Source organism: Rhopalosiphum padi, chromosome 1 (genome assembly GCF_020882245.1).
Source record: "Rhopalosiphum padi isolate XX-2018 chromosome 1, ASM2088224v1, whole genome shotgun sequence".
NCBI classification, from domain to species: domain Eukaryota; kingdom Metazoa; phylum Arthropoda; class Insecta; order Hemiptera; family Aphididae; genus Rhopalosiphum; species Rhopalosiphum padi.
The window spans coordinates 49,852,100-49,872,494 of NC_083597.1; the positions used below are offsets into that span (position 1 = coordinate 49,852,100).

The window sequence follows — 20,395 nt, forward strand, 5'->3', positions numbered from 1 at the left end:
ACACTATATAATATAATAATTATTATCTTCAGCATGCGGACTGTAATTCTGGTTAATCTGAAAGATAAAATTGATAATCTATAAATACAATAGCGGAAGGTCATATTTTATATTTTTAATACCCGGCAACGATGGGTAATTCAGCTAATTAATAATATAATTAATTTCTATGTCATTGCCAAATATTAAATATATAATATTTTAATACTTATATGGTTATGAGTTTTAGAAATAAAACAGGTGACACAGAAAAATACATACATGTATAGTTCTAAATCAACGATAATACCTATATGCATAAATACATCATTAATTTTCAGTTTTAACCAATTTTAAGACATTTGTTAAAGTTTGTATTCATAACAAAATAAAACAAACACAAAATAATGTAATAACCAATTATTTGATGAAAAATAAATAAATTATTAATCAATAACTAATTATAATATCGATGATTTATTGTGTTTTACAATACTATTAAGAGCATATTGTAATTTATAAAAACACATTGCTTAATAGATAATATGTTAATACACTATTTGACGTTGCGATGTTGCAATACAAAATACACATAATATTTCTATTTTATATATGTTACACTTACACACACATTCTAAAAAAATATTATTTAATAATTATAAAAGACAAGTTCGTTAAAAATCAAAATAACAAAAGCTCTCTCTCTCTCTCTCTCTCTTGCTCTCTTTATGTGTATGATGTTTTGATTTTTTTTTCTTGAAGAATAAATATTTTTCTAATGACATTATTAAAATAAATTAACACTAAACTAAGTACAAAGTTGCAACTGATTTCTACTGTTATAATTTTAATATAAATAAATAAAATCCATTGCGTTATATATCTTATTATCTAGTTTTAAAATATTAAAAATGCATAGGTATGTCGTCTGCTTAAAAATAATGATTTATATTTTCTAGTAAAATTAAATCAAACAAATCATACAAGATACAAATAAAATATTAAAATTCACTACAGAATCATAAATTAGTATAAATAGGTACACATAAATATACCAATGTTGTCAATGGAATTAAATCATGTGTGAATATATATAATCGTGAACAAATATTAAAATTATAAATATAATTCATAAGATCTTCATCAATTATTAAATTTAATTGTTTAGCAGAAGTAATATGCACTTTACTGATTTTGAACTCTAAAATATCATTCTGCCGACGCATGTTCGATTTGTTGACGCTGTTGTCTAAAATGTAATAGTTTTTATTCATATTAAAGGTATTTCAACAAAACTATTCAATAGGAATACTGACTTCCATCTTTGGAACAACTGATCTAAGTCATGTCTATGATAATACGTTATGAATCCTTTAGGCTGGACTCCTTCGAATACAGCTACCACACTAGGTTTTAAATTATAGAAAAACAGAGCTTGACCTCTTTTTGAGAAGTCCTGTGTTAACATCTCGATAACCTTGAATAAAATGTACAAAAATTAATATCTATTTATATATATTTTATTAATGACGTAATTGTTTGTCGGACCTTTGCTGCGGTAAAGTCCGCACCATATATGTGTGAACAGTCGATGACAACGGGAAGTTCTCGTTTCAAACTTTGTTTCATCACCAAATTTCTCACGTAATCGACCGACGGGAAAACCAAACATCTGTCTGGTGTGACCATCAAATAGTTTATACCATCCCGTGTCTGTAATCATGATTTTTTTTCAGGACAAATTAAACTGGGTTTAAATTTTACGTTTACATACTTTATGCACTTCAATCAACAGTTTTGGTCTTGCTGCGTGATATAAAATCGAAACCAAATTCAACCCGATACCTATTAAAACTCCTATTTCTAGAGGTAAAACCAAACAAGCGAAAAATGTCGCCAAACCTGGTATGAGATCACTTTCTAAAAAAAAAAATGTAAACATAAAAATAAAAATGAAATTCAAAAAATTCTCACCATAATTATGTTAATAATGTAATAACTTATTACTTACTTATAATAATCTATTGACATTCTATAATTTATAAAAATATCTGATTATATAACAAATAATAACTATTAATAAAAAGGTACTCAATTAAAATGTATTGCATGTATTATGATAAATCTGAAATTTGTGTATAACAATTTTTAAGGATTATTATCCTTTTGCATATTACTATATTAGTATAAGTATCTTTATAGTATACATTTTAATATCTCAAAAACTATTCGTTTAAAGATAAATTTAGATAAATCGAAATTTTCAAAAATAACCACTCGAATAGCGATTTTCAATAAAAAGATATTGGTCTTTATTTAAAAAAAAATAATTTTTGTGCCACTAAATACTTGGTACATTAGATACTTGGTATAAAAATCTAAATATTTAAAAATATCTTAAGTATACCTATCTACTTAAAAACTCCAAAATTCAGAATTTGAATAAATAAATTATTTACCGAATAAATAGTCGCTCGACATCACCTTACACTGTATACACGAATGTAAACTTAATGAATTTCACCATAATTCCCATAAATATACATAAATGTAAAAATCATATACTTACTTTTCGATCTATAAATGGGCCTGACCACGCGCACTTCAACCATGAATATGACTGCGGCAATAATAATCGCCGCGAGAGCCGCTTTTGGTATGTAGTATAAATAGGGTGTACAAAAAAGCAATGCGACAATAACCAAAATACCTAAAACAATATTAATAATTTCTTGGTTTAAATACAAATTAACATTCAAAAACAACAACGATGTTGTACTATTCGAAATGTGTGAGTAAGTACTACATTCTAACCGGCGTATAAACCCTCCATCGGAGTTCGAACTCCGCTAGCTGCATTCACGGCGCTCCTGGAGAAAGACCCCGTGCCAGGGTACGCGTGGAAAAACGAATTACCGATGTTGCACAGACCGGTCGCCAATAACTCCTGAGTGGCATCGACGGGCTTACCATCAGCTGAGAAATAAATTAAGCAGTCATTAATTAGTTATCATAAACAATAACATGAAATTCAGAAACTATACGAAATTCGGAGCCATGTAAAAAGGTTGAAGGTTCTGCCCCGCCGACCATTATATAGAGGTACCTATAAACTTAAACGATTGATTCAAAAATTTAAGTATTTGAACTTTAAATTTATTATAACCTGAATAAGTAGGTAACTTTTTATTACAAATCTTGTACACTATATTATAGGTACAAATAATGATATATCGAGAAGTTTTGTTTCATTTTATAATTGATTTTTAACCAATAATATTCAATTCTGATATTTTCATATTGATGATAGTTAATAGATACGTACATTTTAAAAGCACATATCAATAACCAGCAAGGAAATTTAATATAATAATAGATAATTATATTTTCATTGATTGTGCCCACTATAACTTAGACATTTACCATATAAATTACTTTTTTTTGAAATATTATAATTTATAAGATTATTCCTACTGAGTCAATATAATGTATATGGTTAATCCAATAATCAAAAACTATATACGTACTAAAACATTGATTATTATTATTAAACATAAAATACTTAGGTGTAAAACTAAAGTACAATATTATCTATTATAATATTAGTATATAGTATTTAGGTATAATCAATGATAGTGTCTACAATATACTTTAAATTGACTAGGTATATAGGTATTAATTTATTATACTTGTAAGTAGTAACCAAGTTAAGAGTAGAGTTTTAAATTAAATATTTTTTTTAAATATGGAGCCAAGAGATGTTTTTAAATGTCACACCTATGTATTGTTACGAAACTAACAAATGTGTAGTACCTTTTCCACTCTCTTAACACGGCTCTGTATAAAATTGACTTTCTACTATTATATTACATTATATTCAACTGACCGAACGTTTTACATATGGAAATGGTTTCAATCAACGCAATTATCGGTAGCACTATAACTCCAGAGCCTATGTTCGAGACCATTTCAAAGAATCCTATTGTCGTTCCATTATCTCTCGCAATACTAAACTTTGGTAGGTCGAACTCTGGCAAGCCCGATGGTATTTTACCTGGAACACATTAGAATTTTCAGTTGGTACCATATGTACCCGCTACCCACCGTAACCACGACTCGATAGATAGTGGTTTTCTACCATAGTGGTAGTCGTGATGGTCTGCAACAGTGTTCGTTTCTACTTACCCACCACTTTGAACGGTATCGGCGGTATTTCGTTAGAGGTCACGTCGTGTCCCGTCGAAGTTATGTACATATATCCCACGTAACTGCTAACAATAACTACTATCGAATTTCTGAATGTACCAATCAACCACATAGATCGGTTCATAAACTTGTGAAACATGGTTTGCTCTTTCACGTCCTTAGGTCCGATTTGACACAGAGCCATTCTCTTAAATTTTTTAAAACAGTGAACATAAAATACAGCCGATTGGTATAAGCGGTAGTACGATGTAAAATGAACATAGCCGATTGAATCCCGTAACCCATTTTTTATACCTACTTACCCTCAACAGAAGAATAACAACGATGCAAATTATCCCAAGCCATGTGTCGCCCAGTTGATAATGACTAATATCTTTGGATATCGATATTATCATATCCACTAGCGTTGTACCCGCAGCTTTTACGCCAATCAAGTCTTTGATTTGTGATGCAACGATGAGTATCGCAACGGCTGATGTAAACCCTGAGTTTACTGGTCCAGAAATAAAATCGATCAAAAAGCCTATGACAATATCGAAAAGTATATTAATTAAACATCGTGTTTAAACTAATGTACATTGGATGTTTACCTAGTCCCACTAAGCCCATTATCAATTGGATGACACCTGTTAAGAAACACAGCAAAGTGCCGTATACGGGTCCGAGTCCGTGGAGCGTGTTGTATGTCATTAGAGATATAATGGCCGTCGGTCCCATAGGTACTTCTTTACAAGTCCCGAGGAAAACGTACATCAAACTACCGATGAACGAACCGTATAGACCTTGCTGAAAACAAATTAAATGCAGTAAGTATAAAATAGTAACAATATAACCGAACAAAATGAAAAAAGAAACCGTTTATTTACTTGTGGTGGTAGACCAGCTAGAGCAGAATAGGCCATCGACTGTGGTATGAGCGTCAGACCGACCGTAATTCCTGCCAAAAGATCTCCGATACAGTCTGCTGAGGAATACGTCGGCCACCATTGTAAAATCGGTAGTCTTTTGGTGATTGTTTTGTACGTAAATACTGTCTTTGAATTACTGTTTAGACATGATGAGAATTCATGTAATTTTTCCTTAACATTTTTCTTAGGTCTTTCACCAACTTCGTCTACAACTGTGAAACTTATTTAACATCAATTTCTTTTAATTCAATTTGTTGCTTTATATTAATTAGTAACCGTATTTTATTCAAAATTGTTATTAATTAATATTAGCATAAATCAATTCAAAATTTGTTTTTTTTTTTATGAGCTTTTATTGCAAATCTTAAGAGTTAAATAATCAGTAATAATCATAAATAATAAAACGTATACTATACTGTATACTTTGTCCAGAGAGAGAACAAACCGCAAACCGACCAAAATCAGTTTTTCTGCGCATTCCTCAATGATACCCAGCCATAAGCGAACCAGTTTTGATAGCATGAGGACGTAGGGGGATGCGCAGAAACGGTACGTTCTCTCGCTAGACAGACTATAGTATATTGTCTAATAAAATATATCAATTGATTTTTTTTTAATATATTTTAACATGGTTCATATTTACTTACGTATAAAGTCGTTGCTGCCTATTGTGTATTGAGATCTTATATTTTCATTTACCTCCATTTTTTCACATCGATTTTGGTGTCGATCGTTATCATCATTAGTAATGGTCATTTAGATAAATCTTAAAATGAAATCATTATAATTATAAATATAAAATAGTTATAATAATATATAGGTATATTTTTGTGTGTGTGTGTGTATTATTTTTTTTTTAATAAGTTAAAAGTTGCTGGTATGTTACATGATAACTTTCTATACATAAATAATATTATAGTATTAAAAATATAACTATTATTCTTATAATTACTGTGGACATTTCACAGGGAACAGTTTTGGTTGCGAGCTATTCTGAGTATTCAGAACTGAGTATTCACGTGTGGTCGCGTCATGACAAAGAAACATTTTGATGTGGCCAAAAAATTGCCCGTTTGTCAAATTTCTAATTCCATCTCCAACATACGTCGTTTTGGTTACGAAAAGCTTAGTGCCTACCTTAATTTGTCTAATAATACGTATAATACTAGTATTCGCACTATTATTTATCATAGACGTATTGGTTTTAAATTATTATTTTTATTATTATTACATTTTACGTTAAAATATCATATAATATGTTATCCAATAATTTAGGCTTTTCTAAATTATTTAAAAAATAATTCAATAAATGGTCGTAATTTTTTATGTATTAAGTTAACTCCTAGAAAAAGACCTTTAATATTTTTTTTATGTTTTATATTATTTAAAAATGCATAATACATCCCGTATTATATATTCTGATAGGTACCCTAAATTAATTTTTAATTAACTAAGAGAAATACTACTACATAATATTATATAAAATAATCATGTATTTGGTTACTTAACTTTATGGTTATCCTTTAAGAGGACGCCATACCCGCATGTGTTGTCTCTGTCTTACTAACGTGCATCATAACAAAATGTCGTTTAGCAGAATACATTTTGTGATGTTAGTTTTAATATTTGAGTAAATTTACCTATTATCAAATTTAAAGGTAAGAATATTATCTAGACATTGACATATTATTTTATTGATATTATTATTTTAAAGTGAGTTATGGACATTTAAAGTTGCAATATTTTACATAGCTGTAACTCACTTTAAAATAATAATATCATTAAAAGCATTTTTCATTATCTAGATAATATTCTTACCTTTAAATTTGATAATGGGTAAATTTACTCTAATATTAAAACTAACATCACAAAATGTATTCTGCTAAAAAACATTTTGTTATGATGCACGTTAGTAAGACAGAGACAACACATGTGGGTATGGCGTCCTCTAAAGAGCTAACTCTTAGTGTTAAAAATAATTTATATAACTTTTATTTATTTAAAATCATTTTTTTTAACGTATGTAAAATTATGAAACGCTAATGAAAAGTGCTACAATTCGAATATTATAAATGTACCTATTATAATTTATAAGTAATTCCTGCTCAAAATTATCCCTTTGACCAATCAAAAATTTTATTTCACGTGGACTGGGGGACCAATAATTGTTAGTTTACTATTGGCATCCACGGGTCAATGTCTGAATATTACGGCTGTATAGCTAGGATCCATTAAAATTAGACAACGCACATTATTATATCAGCAACTGTACACACGTTAATGATTAATAAATAATTGTATAAGAAATATGAAGCGTGTGTATGACAAAATATGTCCATCTAGCGCGAACAATTAATAAACCAACGGTACAGTATGGGCACTCGAGGTTTTTTCTTTTTTATTAACGGAAAAATAAACGAATTGATGAGAGACGGCTTATTATAGATATAAGATATTATTTCAATTGGTTGAAGATTGATTATTGTTGTTATATGACTGCGTCTTTATATTGCCATAAACCATGGCAGAAATGGTTTTGATATTTTTGTTGTAGCAAATAACGAAGCAAATGAAAACTGAAAAAGGAAGCATCTAGTCTGCAATTTTAAAAAGCTTAAGAACTGAATACAATGTTCCTCAAAAGTTGGTATAGCTATTTAAAAATATTTAAAATATATAGGTGTACATTTTTTCTACGTACCTATAAAAAGTTCGATCACGAAAATATGAAAGTAATTTTGGAGTTTAAAATGTAGTATATTATGTTAAATTTTTGTAATCAAGACTTGACAATTTAATGCAAGGTTCCCTATAAACTTTTCTTATCTAAACAAAAAAAATCTAAGAAATATTTAAACACAATTTTTTTTATAGATATTTGAAGTTAAATTTGAACAAAATTAGACATTTAAACAAAAAAAAAGAACGATTTTAGTTATTTTATTGTAATTCAAAAATATTATCCATGGAGACTTTTATGTAAATTATTAAATACATAATTATATTCTCAAAACATTTAGGTTTATTTTATACTATTGCTTATCTATACCTTAAACTTATTCACACCGAGAGACTGTCTTCACTGAGAATCGTTTTTATTACATATATTTGTCATAAAATTGAACACATATACATAATACAGTAAGTTACTTAAGACCTAGGTACATATATTATCTATTGTACATGCAGCAAATTAGTTACTTAATTTCCTCCCTTATTTTGGTTTATATTTTTATTTTTTTACATTATTATGTAAACAATCAATTCATTTTGTATTCATGTTTTTATTTTTAGAAATTGTTACCTATTTTACTTTTTACCTGGTTTAAGATTAAATAATTTTAAAACATCATTATTAATTTTAACCTTGATTTGTTTTATCTTAAATAATTTTAGTCCACAAATCACAAAAATCTTTCAACAAAGAGAGAATACTTTACATATGGTTTTATTTTCTAAAATACTGAATATATTTATTTATCACATGTATAAACTCATATCTGCGTATCTAACAATGTGAAAGTAAATTATTAATTTTATTAATTGAATACAATTAATAAATGTACTTTTTACTTAAAAATCGACTTCATATTCTAACGAATTAGTAAATTGTGTACAAAATATATTTATATAACTTATTATTTTAAATTAATAGTAAACTATATGTCTCAGCTATTAAATAAATTATATAATATTACATAGGTACATAATACGATAAGATATATAATTCATAGTTTTAAATGAACTATTTAGTTATTAGATATATATAACTGCGTATATTTTTCCAAAACTTACTATGTATTTTTTTTAAGAAAAAAACAAAAAATTACTTATTAATCACAAGTCAGTTTCAATCGACACAAGTACCGAATTATTAATTATTTACTTTTTAAATGATAAAAATTTTATGTTCTAAGGATAGTATATAATAGTCGATTGATTAAAAAATGGTTAGGTTATAGTATATTTGTAATTCATTTGACTAAAGATGATTTAAAAATTATACCAATCAGTATATTTAATTTATCACCATTTTATAATTTATTAAAATTGTCTGGATTTAACAAGAACGAAGAATAATCTAGAATATAACATCTATTTTTAAATTAATGTAAAACTATTAATAAGGATTATTATCCTTAGTAATTAGTACCTACATTAAGTTTAATAACATAGAGAAACTACTCATTCAAATTTCGACTCCAATGCGTTATAATCTTCAAAAATGAGTTTGCTTAAAAATTTACAGTAAAAATTTTTATTCTTAATTGAAAAAAAATTGTGTATCACCAAAAGACTAAAAAAGGTAAAAAAAATTGTATTGTTTAAAAATATGGTCTTTGGTATGATAAAAAAATTCCAAATGTCAACATCTTTTTATTTGCATTGTAAAAGATAAAAAAAAGTGAAGTGATCATACTTGGTGAATTGCCCTGTGTTTGTCAGTATTTTCTAGAATTGTATATTTATACATATACAAGTATACAACTGCATAGACCTTATAAGAATATAAAACAATAGGTATTACTACTATATTAGGTAATAATAATGATTATTACTATCACTTATTGTCGAAAAATACCAACTTTCATTTTAGTTTTGAGTTCTACAAAAAATATAACTTTTTTTGTTGATTTACTAAAATTATGTATTAACTTGAATTATATGATTATATTTATGGAATAATAATAACCACGATTTAAAATGTACATAGTCATATTTACTAATTTTTAAATTACATATAGGTAAACACAAAATTGATTATTAATATATTTAATATATTCTATAGTACAAACAATTAAAAAGTATTGAACATTGCAAGTTATAAATATAACAGTTAAGTTAAATAGGTATTAGTTAACATACGTAGCGTTAACAATAATCATTGTTCTAATATTCGACGGTAGGTACCTAAACATATCAATTATCCTTTATCATAATTTTACAATAACATAATAAAAGGCAATTCACTATATGTTCCCCATTCTTCCTTTAACAATGAATTTTTAAGTTGGTATATACTATTTACTTGATGGAATATTTTCAATATTGATACAAACTTCTTTTTTTAAATACAAATCAGCATGTTCTATTGTAATATAATAAACTGATGATTTTTTTTTTTTTAGAAATGTTGATAATTCTAATTCAAAATTTGAATGAGTAGTTCTGAGTTATTAAAATGTTTATACTATAAGGAAATTATTCCTTAAAAATGGTTTTATATATATATATATATATATATATATATATATATATAAAATAAGATCTAATTTTTGTATTTATTATACTATGACAATTTTTACAAATCATAAAATGTTGATGTATTAATATTAGTTACAATAATTTTCAAATTATTATAGTTCCCATATTTTCCAAACCTATAATCACAGACCTATTATTAATGTATAGAAAATCAATAACTCAAAAACCACTAGTTCGAATTTTGATTTAGATGCACTAAACGCTTTAAAATGTTCAAAAAAGGTTCTCATTTGAAAAAAAAATTAAAATAAGAAAAAAAATCCGTCATTTAGATAACTGTTCTGCTGTATAATATTATTGCCGAGTGTAACTCGTCATTAAGTAAGCACTTAAAAGACTAATGAACATGTGGAATTTGAATCCAGAGATCAATCATTGAAAACGATAAATTAATAAAATCTATAGTAAGCGAGGTTACCAAACAATTAAACAATTATTTTAGTAATAATATTACTATTTTAACAAATGTAATATACAAATATATATCATAATATGTAAAAGTATTCATAAAAGACTTTAATTTGAGAGATACCTATGTATCATACCGTATTACGTAGTTATACCGACATAAATATATTACATTTTTTGTGGTTAAAAATCGAATTTAGGACTAGTAGTTTATGAGTTATACATATTTAATGTTTAGACAAGCGGAGTAGTGGACAAACATTTTGCGGGGTAACCCTGTACCACTCCACTTCGAGGCATCAAAACCTTAAATACTTATTATATCTCATAAATTACTCATCCTATACATATATATGTATATTCAGTAATAATTAATAAGTTAACCATTGTATTATTTGTATTCATAAACATTTTTACAATGCAATCGATTTTATACGGATTTTCATTAAAACATTTTCCAGTCGGTATAAATTGAACAGCTTAAATCGTCTATTATCTATTATACAATAGTTTATCGCGTATGACGTTTTATATAAATATATATATATATATATATATAAAATCGAGTGGTACTTACTTACTCGAGAAACTCCAAGTCCAAAAACTTTATATTATATAGAATAAATTGAGTTGGTAATAATCTATTGTTTTCGTATTTCTATGATCGTTATGTACAGATCATAACGATTGTCAATTATAATTATACTAATCGAATCGATATTGTATACAACGACTGGACACGGAAAAATAAAACCTAAAAGTCACTAAAAAAAAAAAAAAATTGTAATATGATGATATTATATTATATTAGCTGTGGTTATAGCATTTGCACGATACAATGCACTATAGATCGCGATGTATATTACACAAACATAATATATCCCGGTATATATAGTATAGAAGATATATAAACTTCAATGACTTTATATATATTATATTATATCGTGGTATTGTACGCGTATGGACACTGTCGAGTGTCGAGTCTCTAACATTACACTAACAACCGAATATCGTACAGTACGACTATTATATTATTATTATTATTATTATTATTATTACACTGTTGCGTATACGCGCGCGTAAGGGTAATGCTTATAATTTATAATTCGTATGGTTGCATCGTTTACACATCTATACGGTTATCTGCGTATATACATTCCACACTCATTAGCATTAATAGTGTTATCATTTAACGATTGTCCGTAAACTATTACGCGAACGGTGGGCTGTCTAATAGCATTATGCCATTGTCGCATTTCGTATATATAATTTATAATAATTAATAATATAAATAACGATTAAAAAAGAAAAGGCTGTTTACAAAACACGCACTAATCAAATGTATGCCTTGTATAAACTCGTTTTACTATTCCCAGGTGCCTAAAAACACAATAATATGTAGCCGTGTAAGTACTCAGAATAATGTTCAGAGAACATATAGGTGTGTCAGCTATCCAACTTTTGAACGTCATAAATGGTTACATTTGTTTAAATATAAAAAATATTAATAATTCATGTTTAGGTGACTTCGAATTTATAAACGATCACATGACCGTCACTTACTTGTTACCACCTTTATATACTTATATTTATATACAATATAATGTACAGTGACCATGACTATATAATCGTAATTGAAATACTTGTTAATTGTATGTTATTGAAAAATAGTCCACGGTCGACTCTTTCTGACCGAAATAATAATAATATTATATTCTTGTATATTTGTGTTACCTATATCAAAAATGACAAGACATCATAGTAGGTTATACACTATTGTGCGATTCACTAATAATTGTAATTCACATTCTATACACATTTTTTCTTAGGATTTATAAATATTTGAGGGTATTTAACCAGTAATAAGCGACTATTTCCTATATTAACGTTATAAAATCTTACGGGCATTAAATAACACGGAAACAATAATAACATACTATAATTGGAAATAATAGATACCTATATAGCTATATCATAACAACTATTGGAATCGTGAAAAGTTAATAAAATAATTTTATTTTGAGAAGTGTATATAAGTTATATGGTTACTGCAAAGTTCAAAGATCAAATATTTGTATATATAAATGCAACTGCAATTGAATATTATTCAAATAATCAATATTAGAATATACTCAAAAATAACTGATCTGATACAATAAAAATAAATCTCGTTAATTATTATTTATCGTTATAACTACCATATATTTTGCTATAACTGCTATTTATCATATAATGTTCATCTCATAAGTCATAACGGGTTTCAAATCAACTCGCATAACTGACAAGGACGAGGACATGGATGCTTTCGTTATTTGTGAATCATATAGTATCAGCATAGATTAAATATACTAGTATATTATTTAATCTATGGTATCAGGTACTTACACAAATATACATGAAGAATGTTCCTATACTTATACATTGGTTTTAAATTGATGTTTTCTTAAAACTATGTTTTTCTGTAAACACTTTTATCAACAGAAGGAATAATTATTATATGTTTTCTTATTATTGGTGAATGAGTAATTACTAACTTAATGTTTATACAATTTAATGTCATTATTCATAAAATAAATACAATAACTAAATTTTAAACAATAAAGTCCTAAATATAAATTAGTTTAATTTCGCAATAATAACCTATAAATTAAATACATTTTACTTAGTTTTAAATTTTTTAAATGTAGGACAAATTTATTATTGATATCTATTTTAATAATTTATTTATATGATCAGATTAAATATAATTTAATATTTATATGCATCACATATTAATATATTATATTTTTAAGCTCGAGTTTCATCATGTAGCACAATAATTAGTTGGTTGTACAAACTTTAATTATATTCTCTCTCCTTAAACACAACCATAAACTTTTGAGATGTTGTATTTAAATAATTTAATACTACCTATGTAACTGTACATTTTAATAACAATAATAATGCATTTTTATTTTTAACCCTCTGCGCCGCTTAGCGTTTTCCTTTTCATTAACTATAATTCTATAAATATGGTTAGAACACTTAGAACACCACTTCATAGTCATCAACCCATGACCCGTCTTTTCAATATTTGAACCTGACGCATACATTTTTAGCATAGCATAAATTTTTCAACATATTTTTAATAATTGAATAAGTACATATTTTTTATTACGAATGTAATCCGCGAAATATATTTTTTAAATAATATGTGACTCATTGTCTCAAAAGGTTGAAATCTCTCGACCTATATGATGTAAACGGAATAGAACCAAAAGACAACATAAAAACGTTAATTTTTATAAAAAAAATTAATTTGTTATCAAATTAAAATTTATCTATGAGAAAAAAATAAATTTAAAATGTGATTAATAATGGCCATTCAGAAACCGAAATTGTAATTAAGATCAATAAAAATATAAATACCTAAACAAATAAAAATGAATTATACAACAAATTTATATTATAATATACCAGATGCATATACCAGATACCTACAATATTCAGTCGTCGCTTGATCAAGGAGATCATCCACTAATTTAAGTAATAAATAGCACTTCGTATATTATTGTTATTTTTTGCTTTATATTAGTATACATTTAAGGTGTTGTTTTGTATCAAAATGAATACCTAATGAATTTAAATTTTATAATAGCTACCGTATAAGGATAATAATATATATTATACAATTAAAAAATAAAAAACTTTATTTAAAAAAAAAAGTGGATTACTCACTTTGTGAGTTGCCTTATGATTTATGATACAGTTTATCTTATCAATACAGCTTAGGTATATAGTTACTTAAATCAGTGGCGTATTTGAAATAATTTTTCATGGGGGCAAAATACGAAAATCTCTCAGCTGTTAAAATATAAGTAAATTTGAATATAATAGTTTAATTTTTTTTTATTTGATTAGGGTTTTAACACTGGTTCAAACTTGTTCAGTTATAATCCAATTAATCCAAAATAAATTCAACACAAAAAAGTACCTTATCTATTACTCAAAAGTTTAAATTTTAATATAATATATAGTCTATAGTTATAGGTAAGTCATAAAATAATTGTATTATAAGATCTATATTTCTTTTTTTCGCAGCAGCAAACATCATTGACCTCATTTATTCGAATGCTCCTGTGTCTATGAATATTTAGTAAAGCCATATCCCGTCCTAGTCATAATAATCATAATAATGGAATTTAACTTATTATAATTACAGCTTCCACATAACAGTAAAAAAAAACAAGTCTAAGTACTCAGGGGGCACGCCCCTATAAATGCCCCCCCCCTCAAATACGCCATTGATTTAAAATTATTAGTTTTAATAAAATCTATACAAAAATTACCGTGAACCATGATCAGCCGTGGACAGATTGCTTATTGAAACGTTTATTATTTGTAGACTTAAGGTCATTATTTTACACCACGCTAAATCCTAGGTATAAGACGAGACAAGCATTTTGATAATCTTAGAAATTATTAATTTGTCGATTATAGTATTACTTTGTCCGGTTATCGTCGCCATTCAAGGGTGTGAGAAAATCGTATAAGTAGTAAGTGATACAAGTATGCAATAGTAACTGGGATAATAATATTATATCTTTAACTATTTACAATATTATCAAACACGCGTATTTTATACGTTGACATATGTTCACGGAATGCGTATATACAATACACATACATCATACTACATCATACTATTGTAACACAAAACTTCACAATGCGCATACATACATATAGCTTATATTATTATGTCACACATTCGCACATAAATACTTATTATTCGCGAGTTTACGACTACGGAATTAAAAAAAAGTCTAGTTCAAGCTTAGTTCGAATATAATATAGTAGATATTTTATTTGCACTGGAACGATAATCTACACAGTTATACGTTTTTACGAACAAAAACAAGTCCACGAACAATGAACAGTAAAAAACTAAAAACATGTTACTTTATTATTTTAATATGTTCATGCACGATGTCATATCAGTACCTAATATTATATAATACAAACGATAATAACCGTAATAGGAAAGACATTTGTAAAAATATACAGTAACTTCGTAACTTTCGGAATTTCGAATGTTTGCGTTTCAATAAACTCAAATAGTTTCTAATTTTCATCATATTATTCATATGAAATAAATCAATTAAATTAACGAAATATTTCGACTAATCTTGTAGAGCTAATTGTATCATTTACATTGTTCGACTGTAAATAGTAACTGTCTACGTTGATATTGACTTATAATAGTTAACAACAATAAAATATATGTAAATGATATAATATTTTCGGAAAAAAATAGTTCAACAACCCATAGGCGAAGATAGGAGAATTGCTACACGGAACTAAATGAAACTATAGCTTTAAATAAAATAGTTTTTAAGCATCCAAAAGAATTAAGTACATTATTAAATGACTGCGTCGTCTAATATTCCATACAATTTATATTTATAGTTTATCCTCGTAACAATAGATTATAGAACGATATTTTATCATTAAAATTTATGAAATTCCCTTTTGGTCAATTTAGAAGTTGACATTTTATTATTCTTTAGTCACTCGTCTGTCCCAGAAATAATAAAAAAACATTTAAAATGTCAATAAAAACAACAAATTAACTGGTATATAATATTTTTAAAATAATTAATAAATATTTGTTCACTGTTAGGCACATAAAAGGGTGATCAAAATTTGTTCATCAATTTCACTAATTTGACTTGAAAAATTATATAAAAAAAATATTGAAAAATAAACTAAAAAATATCCTTAGAAATTAAAAGCTGATATTCTTACCCTGCCCACTCAGAATAATTTTTCGTTTATATTAATTTATCATTGAATTCAAAATTAAACACATTACAGTGACCAATTCAAAAACATAGTTCCTGTATGCACTCGAAATCTGTTATATACAACAGAGCGATCTCTGCTATTTTTTTCATCATTTAAGCAACATAAAAATATTTAGTATTTTTAAAATTTATTTATGCCAAAATATAGTTGATTATAAATGTATAAGTATAATACTTACCTTTCTTAAAATATTGACTAAAATATAATATTTTTTTTGTTTTCTCCATTATTGTGAATAATATAAAATAAAATTTAAATAAAATTGAATTAATTTTTCCAAATATTGTGAGCATGAATTTGTAATAGATCTTATTGATATAATAATATGTAATAATCATGTTTTTTAATCGTACCTGTTCTGTTAGCGCACGGCCGATAAGACGCGTATGCGATAGATAAAATATAATATGTTATTTGGCCACTGCACAATGCCGAAGACGTAACAGTGGAAGAAAATACAATTGTTTTCAACGTCCAGTCGTCCAGTGACAATACGAGTAGACTACTACTTTAATTTGTGTTTGATTAAAAAAACCGCATGAAATTAATCGTACATTGGCACAAGGTTTTTTTTTTTTTTAATTTCAAGTTTAATTACCAGAGCAGCATCTCGTATATAAGAAGTTATTATAAGGCATCCCCACCCAAAACCAGTGATCATTGCATTCACTCTATTCCATAATAATGGTTAAAAATACTTTTAAAATAGATTAAATTATGTATTAAATTAAATATTGTAATACAAAAATATTTAAATATATTTTTCAACGAGTACCTACCTACTTAATATAAATACATTTAAATAAAAGTATAAATAAATTGTAAACATTTTTCAAATAATTTTAAATATCTGTTAATTTATAATAAGTGTACAAGAACTGTTATTCTTCAAATATTTTTCTTTATAATATTATTTTTTTAAATTTTACGGAAACAGTTTATAAGTTTATAACTAATAGATTCCTGTACAATTTTGGATACAATTATATTTAGTTTTTTTGAATTTATTTGAATTACAAAATGAAAATCACAAATTAAATACTGAAAGCTTCTGAGCGCATCGCAGACCTTGCGTACAACCAGTCGTCGTGGCAAAATGGAAAATAATAAAATTAATTACAAGGTAGGTATGATGTAAAAATACATTATTTGCTATGTAATATATAAAATATAATAATAATAATAGTAATTTATATATATTATTTTAATTACATAATGAAAGGGTTTATTATAAATCAGAGAAGTTTATTATTATTATAAAAACCAAACTGCTTTATTAGTTATTAATAGGTACAAGTAGGTACCTAGGTATTAAAAAAAAGGGGGGAACGGTCTATTTTTAAGACCTATATGGCGAATGGCTTTAAATAATATTTAAGTACAAAGACGTATAGCTAGACTTACTTTTATTAGGGAGGAGGCCCCTAATCGTTTTTTCTAAATTCACACTATCAATATAAATAATTAATAAGTATAATATATTAATATCAATGTCCCGCGACTCGCATAGCAACAATTTTATCAAATATGTCAATAGCGCAATTTATGATTTTTTTTTTTTATAGGAATTAAATTCTGCTAATGTCTTAAAACTCTTCTAGAATTGGGCACGATAATTGGATACTAATCGAAAATAAATACTACCTACATACTACATAAAGCACCTTGTAACAGGCAACTCGATACAATATAATGTAGCCTGTAGGTATAGGTACTTATTTATAGTTACAAATTAAAGTTTACCTACTTACATAGTTACATTGATTGTTGTATTCAGAGTAGGTGATTGGTTTCATTTTACAGTTAAATACGTATACCTAAGTTAGATTTTCAGTGACAAGTCATAAACAAAATATAATTATAAATATTTATACAAAATGAACGTCAATGTCAGTCAATAAAATATCATTAATCATTGTCCATAACAAAATCATCATTACAAAAACCAATCTAATTAATTACAGTTTCAAAATATAAAAATAAACGTCAATTAGCTAGAGTATTATAAATTATGATTGTAATCGAGTGCGTCATAAGACTCAAATTAAACTGCCTGTTAGTTTGTACAAATAAAATGATATAATGGCTATACAAGTAGCAGATGATAGTTATATATATTCCATTTAGTCATTAAAACAATCGCCTAGTAAAATTTAAATTGGGACAATGAAAGAATCAGTCATGTCAATAAATATATTATTGAATTTTGCGACCCTTATAATTTGTATGAATGAAATACCTATACAAACACGATAGACCTTTTAGAAACCAACATTTTTTGAAGAGATTTTTGAAAAATTTACATAAATGGCCATTTATTAGGTCATTAATCGTCTACCATCAATAAATTTAAATTTGAATATTTTAGCATGTAAATTAGGTATATAGTAGAGTAATCCTAGACCCTATTAAAGTCTATTAGGTACGATTTTCTAATGTTCTTTTCTTGAATAATACTCTTCAACTTTGTTTAAATACATTTAAAAGTGATGAACAAAAAGTTCCAATTAAATTGGAAAAAATTGGTCCGTCCTACAAAAGAGCTGATGAAGTTGCTTATATCTATTTTCTTGTAAAAACTTCGCGGCTAGCTATAGTTGTATTGGGAAGGCAAGTTAAGGTTTGTAATGTTGAAGAGTATTTATTAATATTAGACCAGTGCTAAAATATTTGTAGACATAAAAAAATGTGTAATATAATGGGACAGTGGGGACACTGAACACCGATAGCCCTAGAGCATGGGTCCGCAATCTTTTAAGACAGTGGAGCCAAAAGTTACAATTTACATAATTTCTCAGTTTTTAAATAGCCACAAAAATTTTTTGTTTCAATATTTTAGTATTTGTTTATACTACTTTATAGATAGGTACGTAATTGATTTTCGATTTAAAATAAACGAATTCATACTCGAAATAATATGTATTCAAGTAAAAACATACAAATATTTTTAGCTATAATAATAAATAATACATTTATTGAATAATAGATAGTTATATCGTTACATCAATGAGAGCATTATTGGCTTTGCATGCGTTTGGAAAGTTTAGTACACACTCTTAATTTTAATTGATTATGATGGCCTGTGCAGGTATTTAATAATATTCTTAAAAGCAACAAATATGTAATATAAAATATAATAAAATAATTATTTTTGCGTATGGGCCTAGCTAGAGAGCTGCAACTTAAGATCGAAAGAGTCATAGGTTGCCTACCTCTGGCCTAGAGTCATATTGGAGATTGATCTAAGAATAACTAATAAAGAAAAAGAGCTGAAAAACGATTAAAAATTATCGAGGAAAGACGTAATAAATTTTTTGAAAAATAGGAAAAAACATTGTCAGTTTCACACCAAAGAAATCAATACCTCAACACGTTGTCAAGCAATACATCTATCATAGAAAATAAAGAGTTTGACAAGCTTAGTCCAATTTTAAACACCAAAAATATCAGTCTATTGATAAAACATAAAAATGTACCTATATTAAATCACAATTAAAAAACCCTATGGACGTAGGGTCATATTTTATAGAATCTTTCACCAGCAATAATAATAGACACAAAAAGTAAAACGATAGCAGCTCTTAAGATGGATACAGAAACAAATAACATAAGATAAACCAATATGTTTAGAACCCAATAAAGTGTATTGTGATTTTAAATAAGGACCTTGGAGATTTAATTTTTACAAGTTCAATTCAATATTTTTAAACGTTTCAAAATAAGTACTGACTTTCGTTAATCCATCAAATAAATTACATCTAGAAGAGTACTATTTTACATAAATA

The 20,395-nt window shown here is 26.5% G+C and overlaps 1 protein-coding gene across 5 annotated transcripts; it reads right to left on the minus strand.

Annotated features, from left to right (window-relative positions):
• Positions 1-903: 903 nt before the first annotated feature.
• LOC132917034 (sodium-independent sulfate anion transporter-like) lies at positions 904-17,125 on the minus strand. 5 transcript variants are annotated; one of them, XM_060977548.1, is made up of 14 exons: positions 16,964-17,123; positions 11,348-11,530; positions 5,741-5,859; positions 5,052-5,305; positions 4,776-4,971; positions 4,488-4,708; positions 4,165-4,372; positions 3,866-4,033; positions 2,794-2,955; positions 2,549-2,689; positions 1,754-1,899; positions 1,528-1,692; positions 1,296-1,456; positions 904-1,228 (listed from the first exon to the last, which is right to left on the minus strand). In XM_060977548.1, exons 3-14 carry the CDS (start codon positions 5,847-5,849, stop codon positions 1,189-1,191), a joined length of 1,971 nt encoding a protein of 656 aa, XP_060833531.1. In that variant the 5' UTR covers positions 5,850-5,859; positions 11,348-11,530; positions 16,964-17,123; the 3' UTR covers positions 904-1,188. The 5 variants fall into 5 exon arrangements, with proteins under 5 accessions (XP_060833531.1, XP_060833533.1, XP_060833530.1 ...); XM_060977550.1 differs by having other exon boundaries at positions 5,052-5,299; positions 11,344-11,530; XM_060977547.1 differs by having other exon boundaries at positions 11,344-11,530.
• Positions 17,126-20,395: the final 3,270 nt, after the last annotated feature.

What these genes read in the sequence shown, in the direction of transcription:
- LOC132917034 (XM_060977546.1), bottom strand. Translation starts at nt 5,849, where the DNA reads ATGACCATTACTAATGATGATAACGATCGACACCAAAATCGATGTGAA. An exon ending in GATACCGTTCAAAGTGGTGG is followed by an intron (nt 4,034 to 4,164) that starts GTAAGTAGAAAC and finishes AATGTGTTCCAG; the next exon opens with GTAAAATACCATCGGGCTTG. An exon ending in CAGTTGTTCCAAAGATGGAA is followed by an intron (nt 1,229 to 1,295) that starts GTCAGTATTCCT and finishes ATTACATTTTAG; the next exon opens with ACAACAGCGTCAACAAATCG.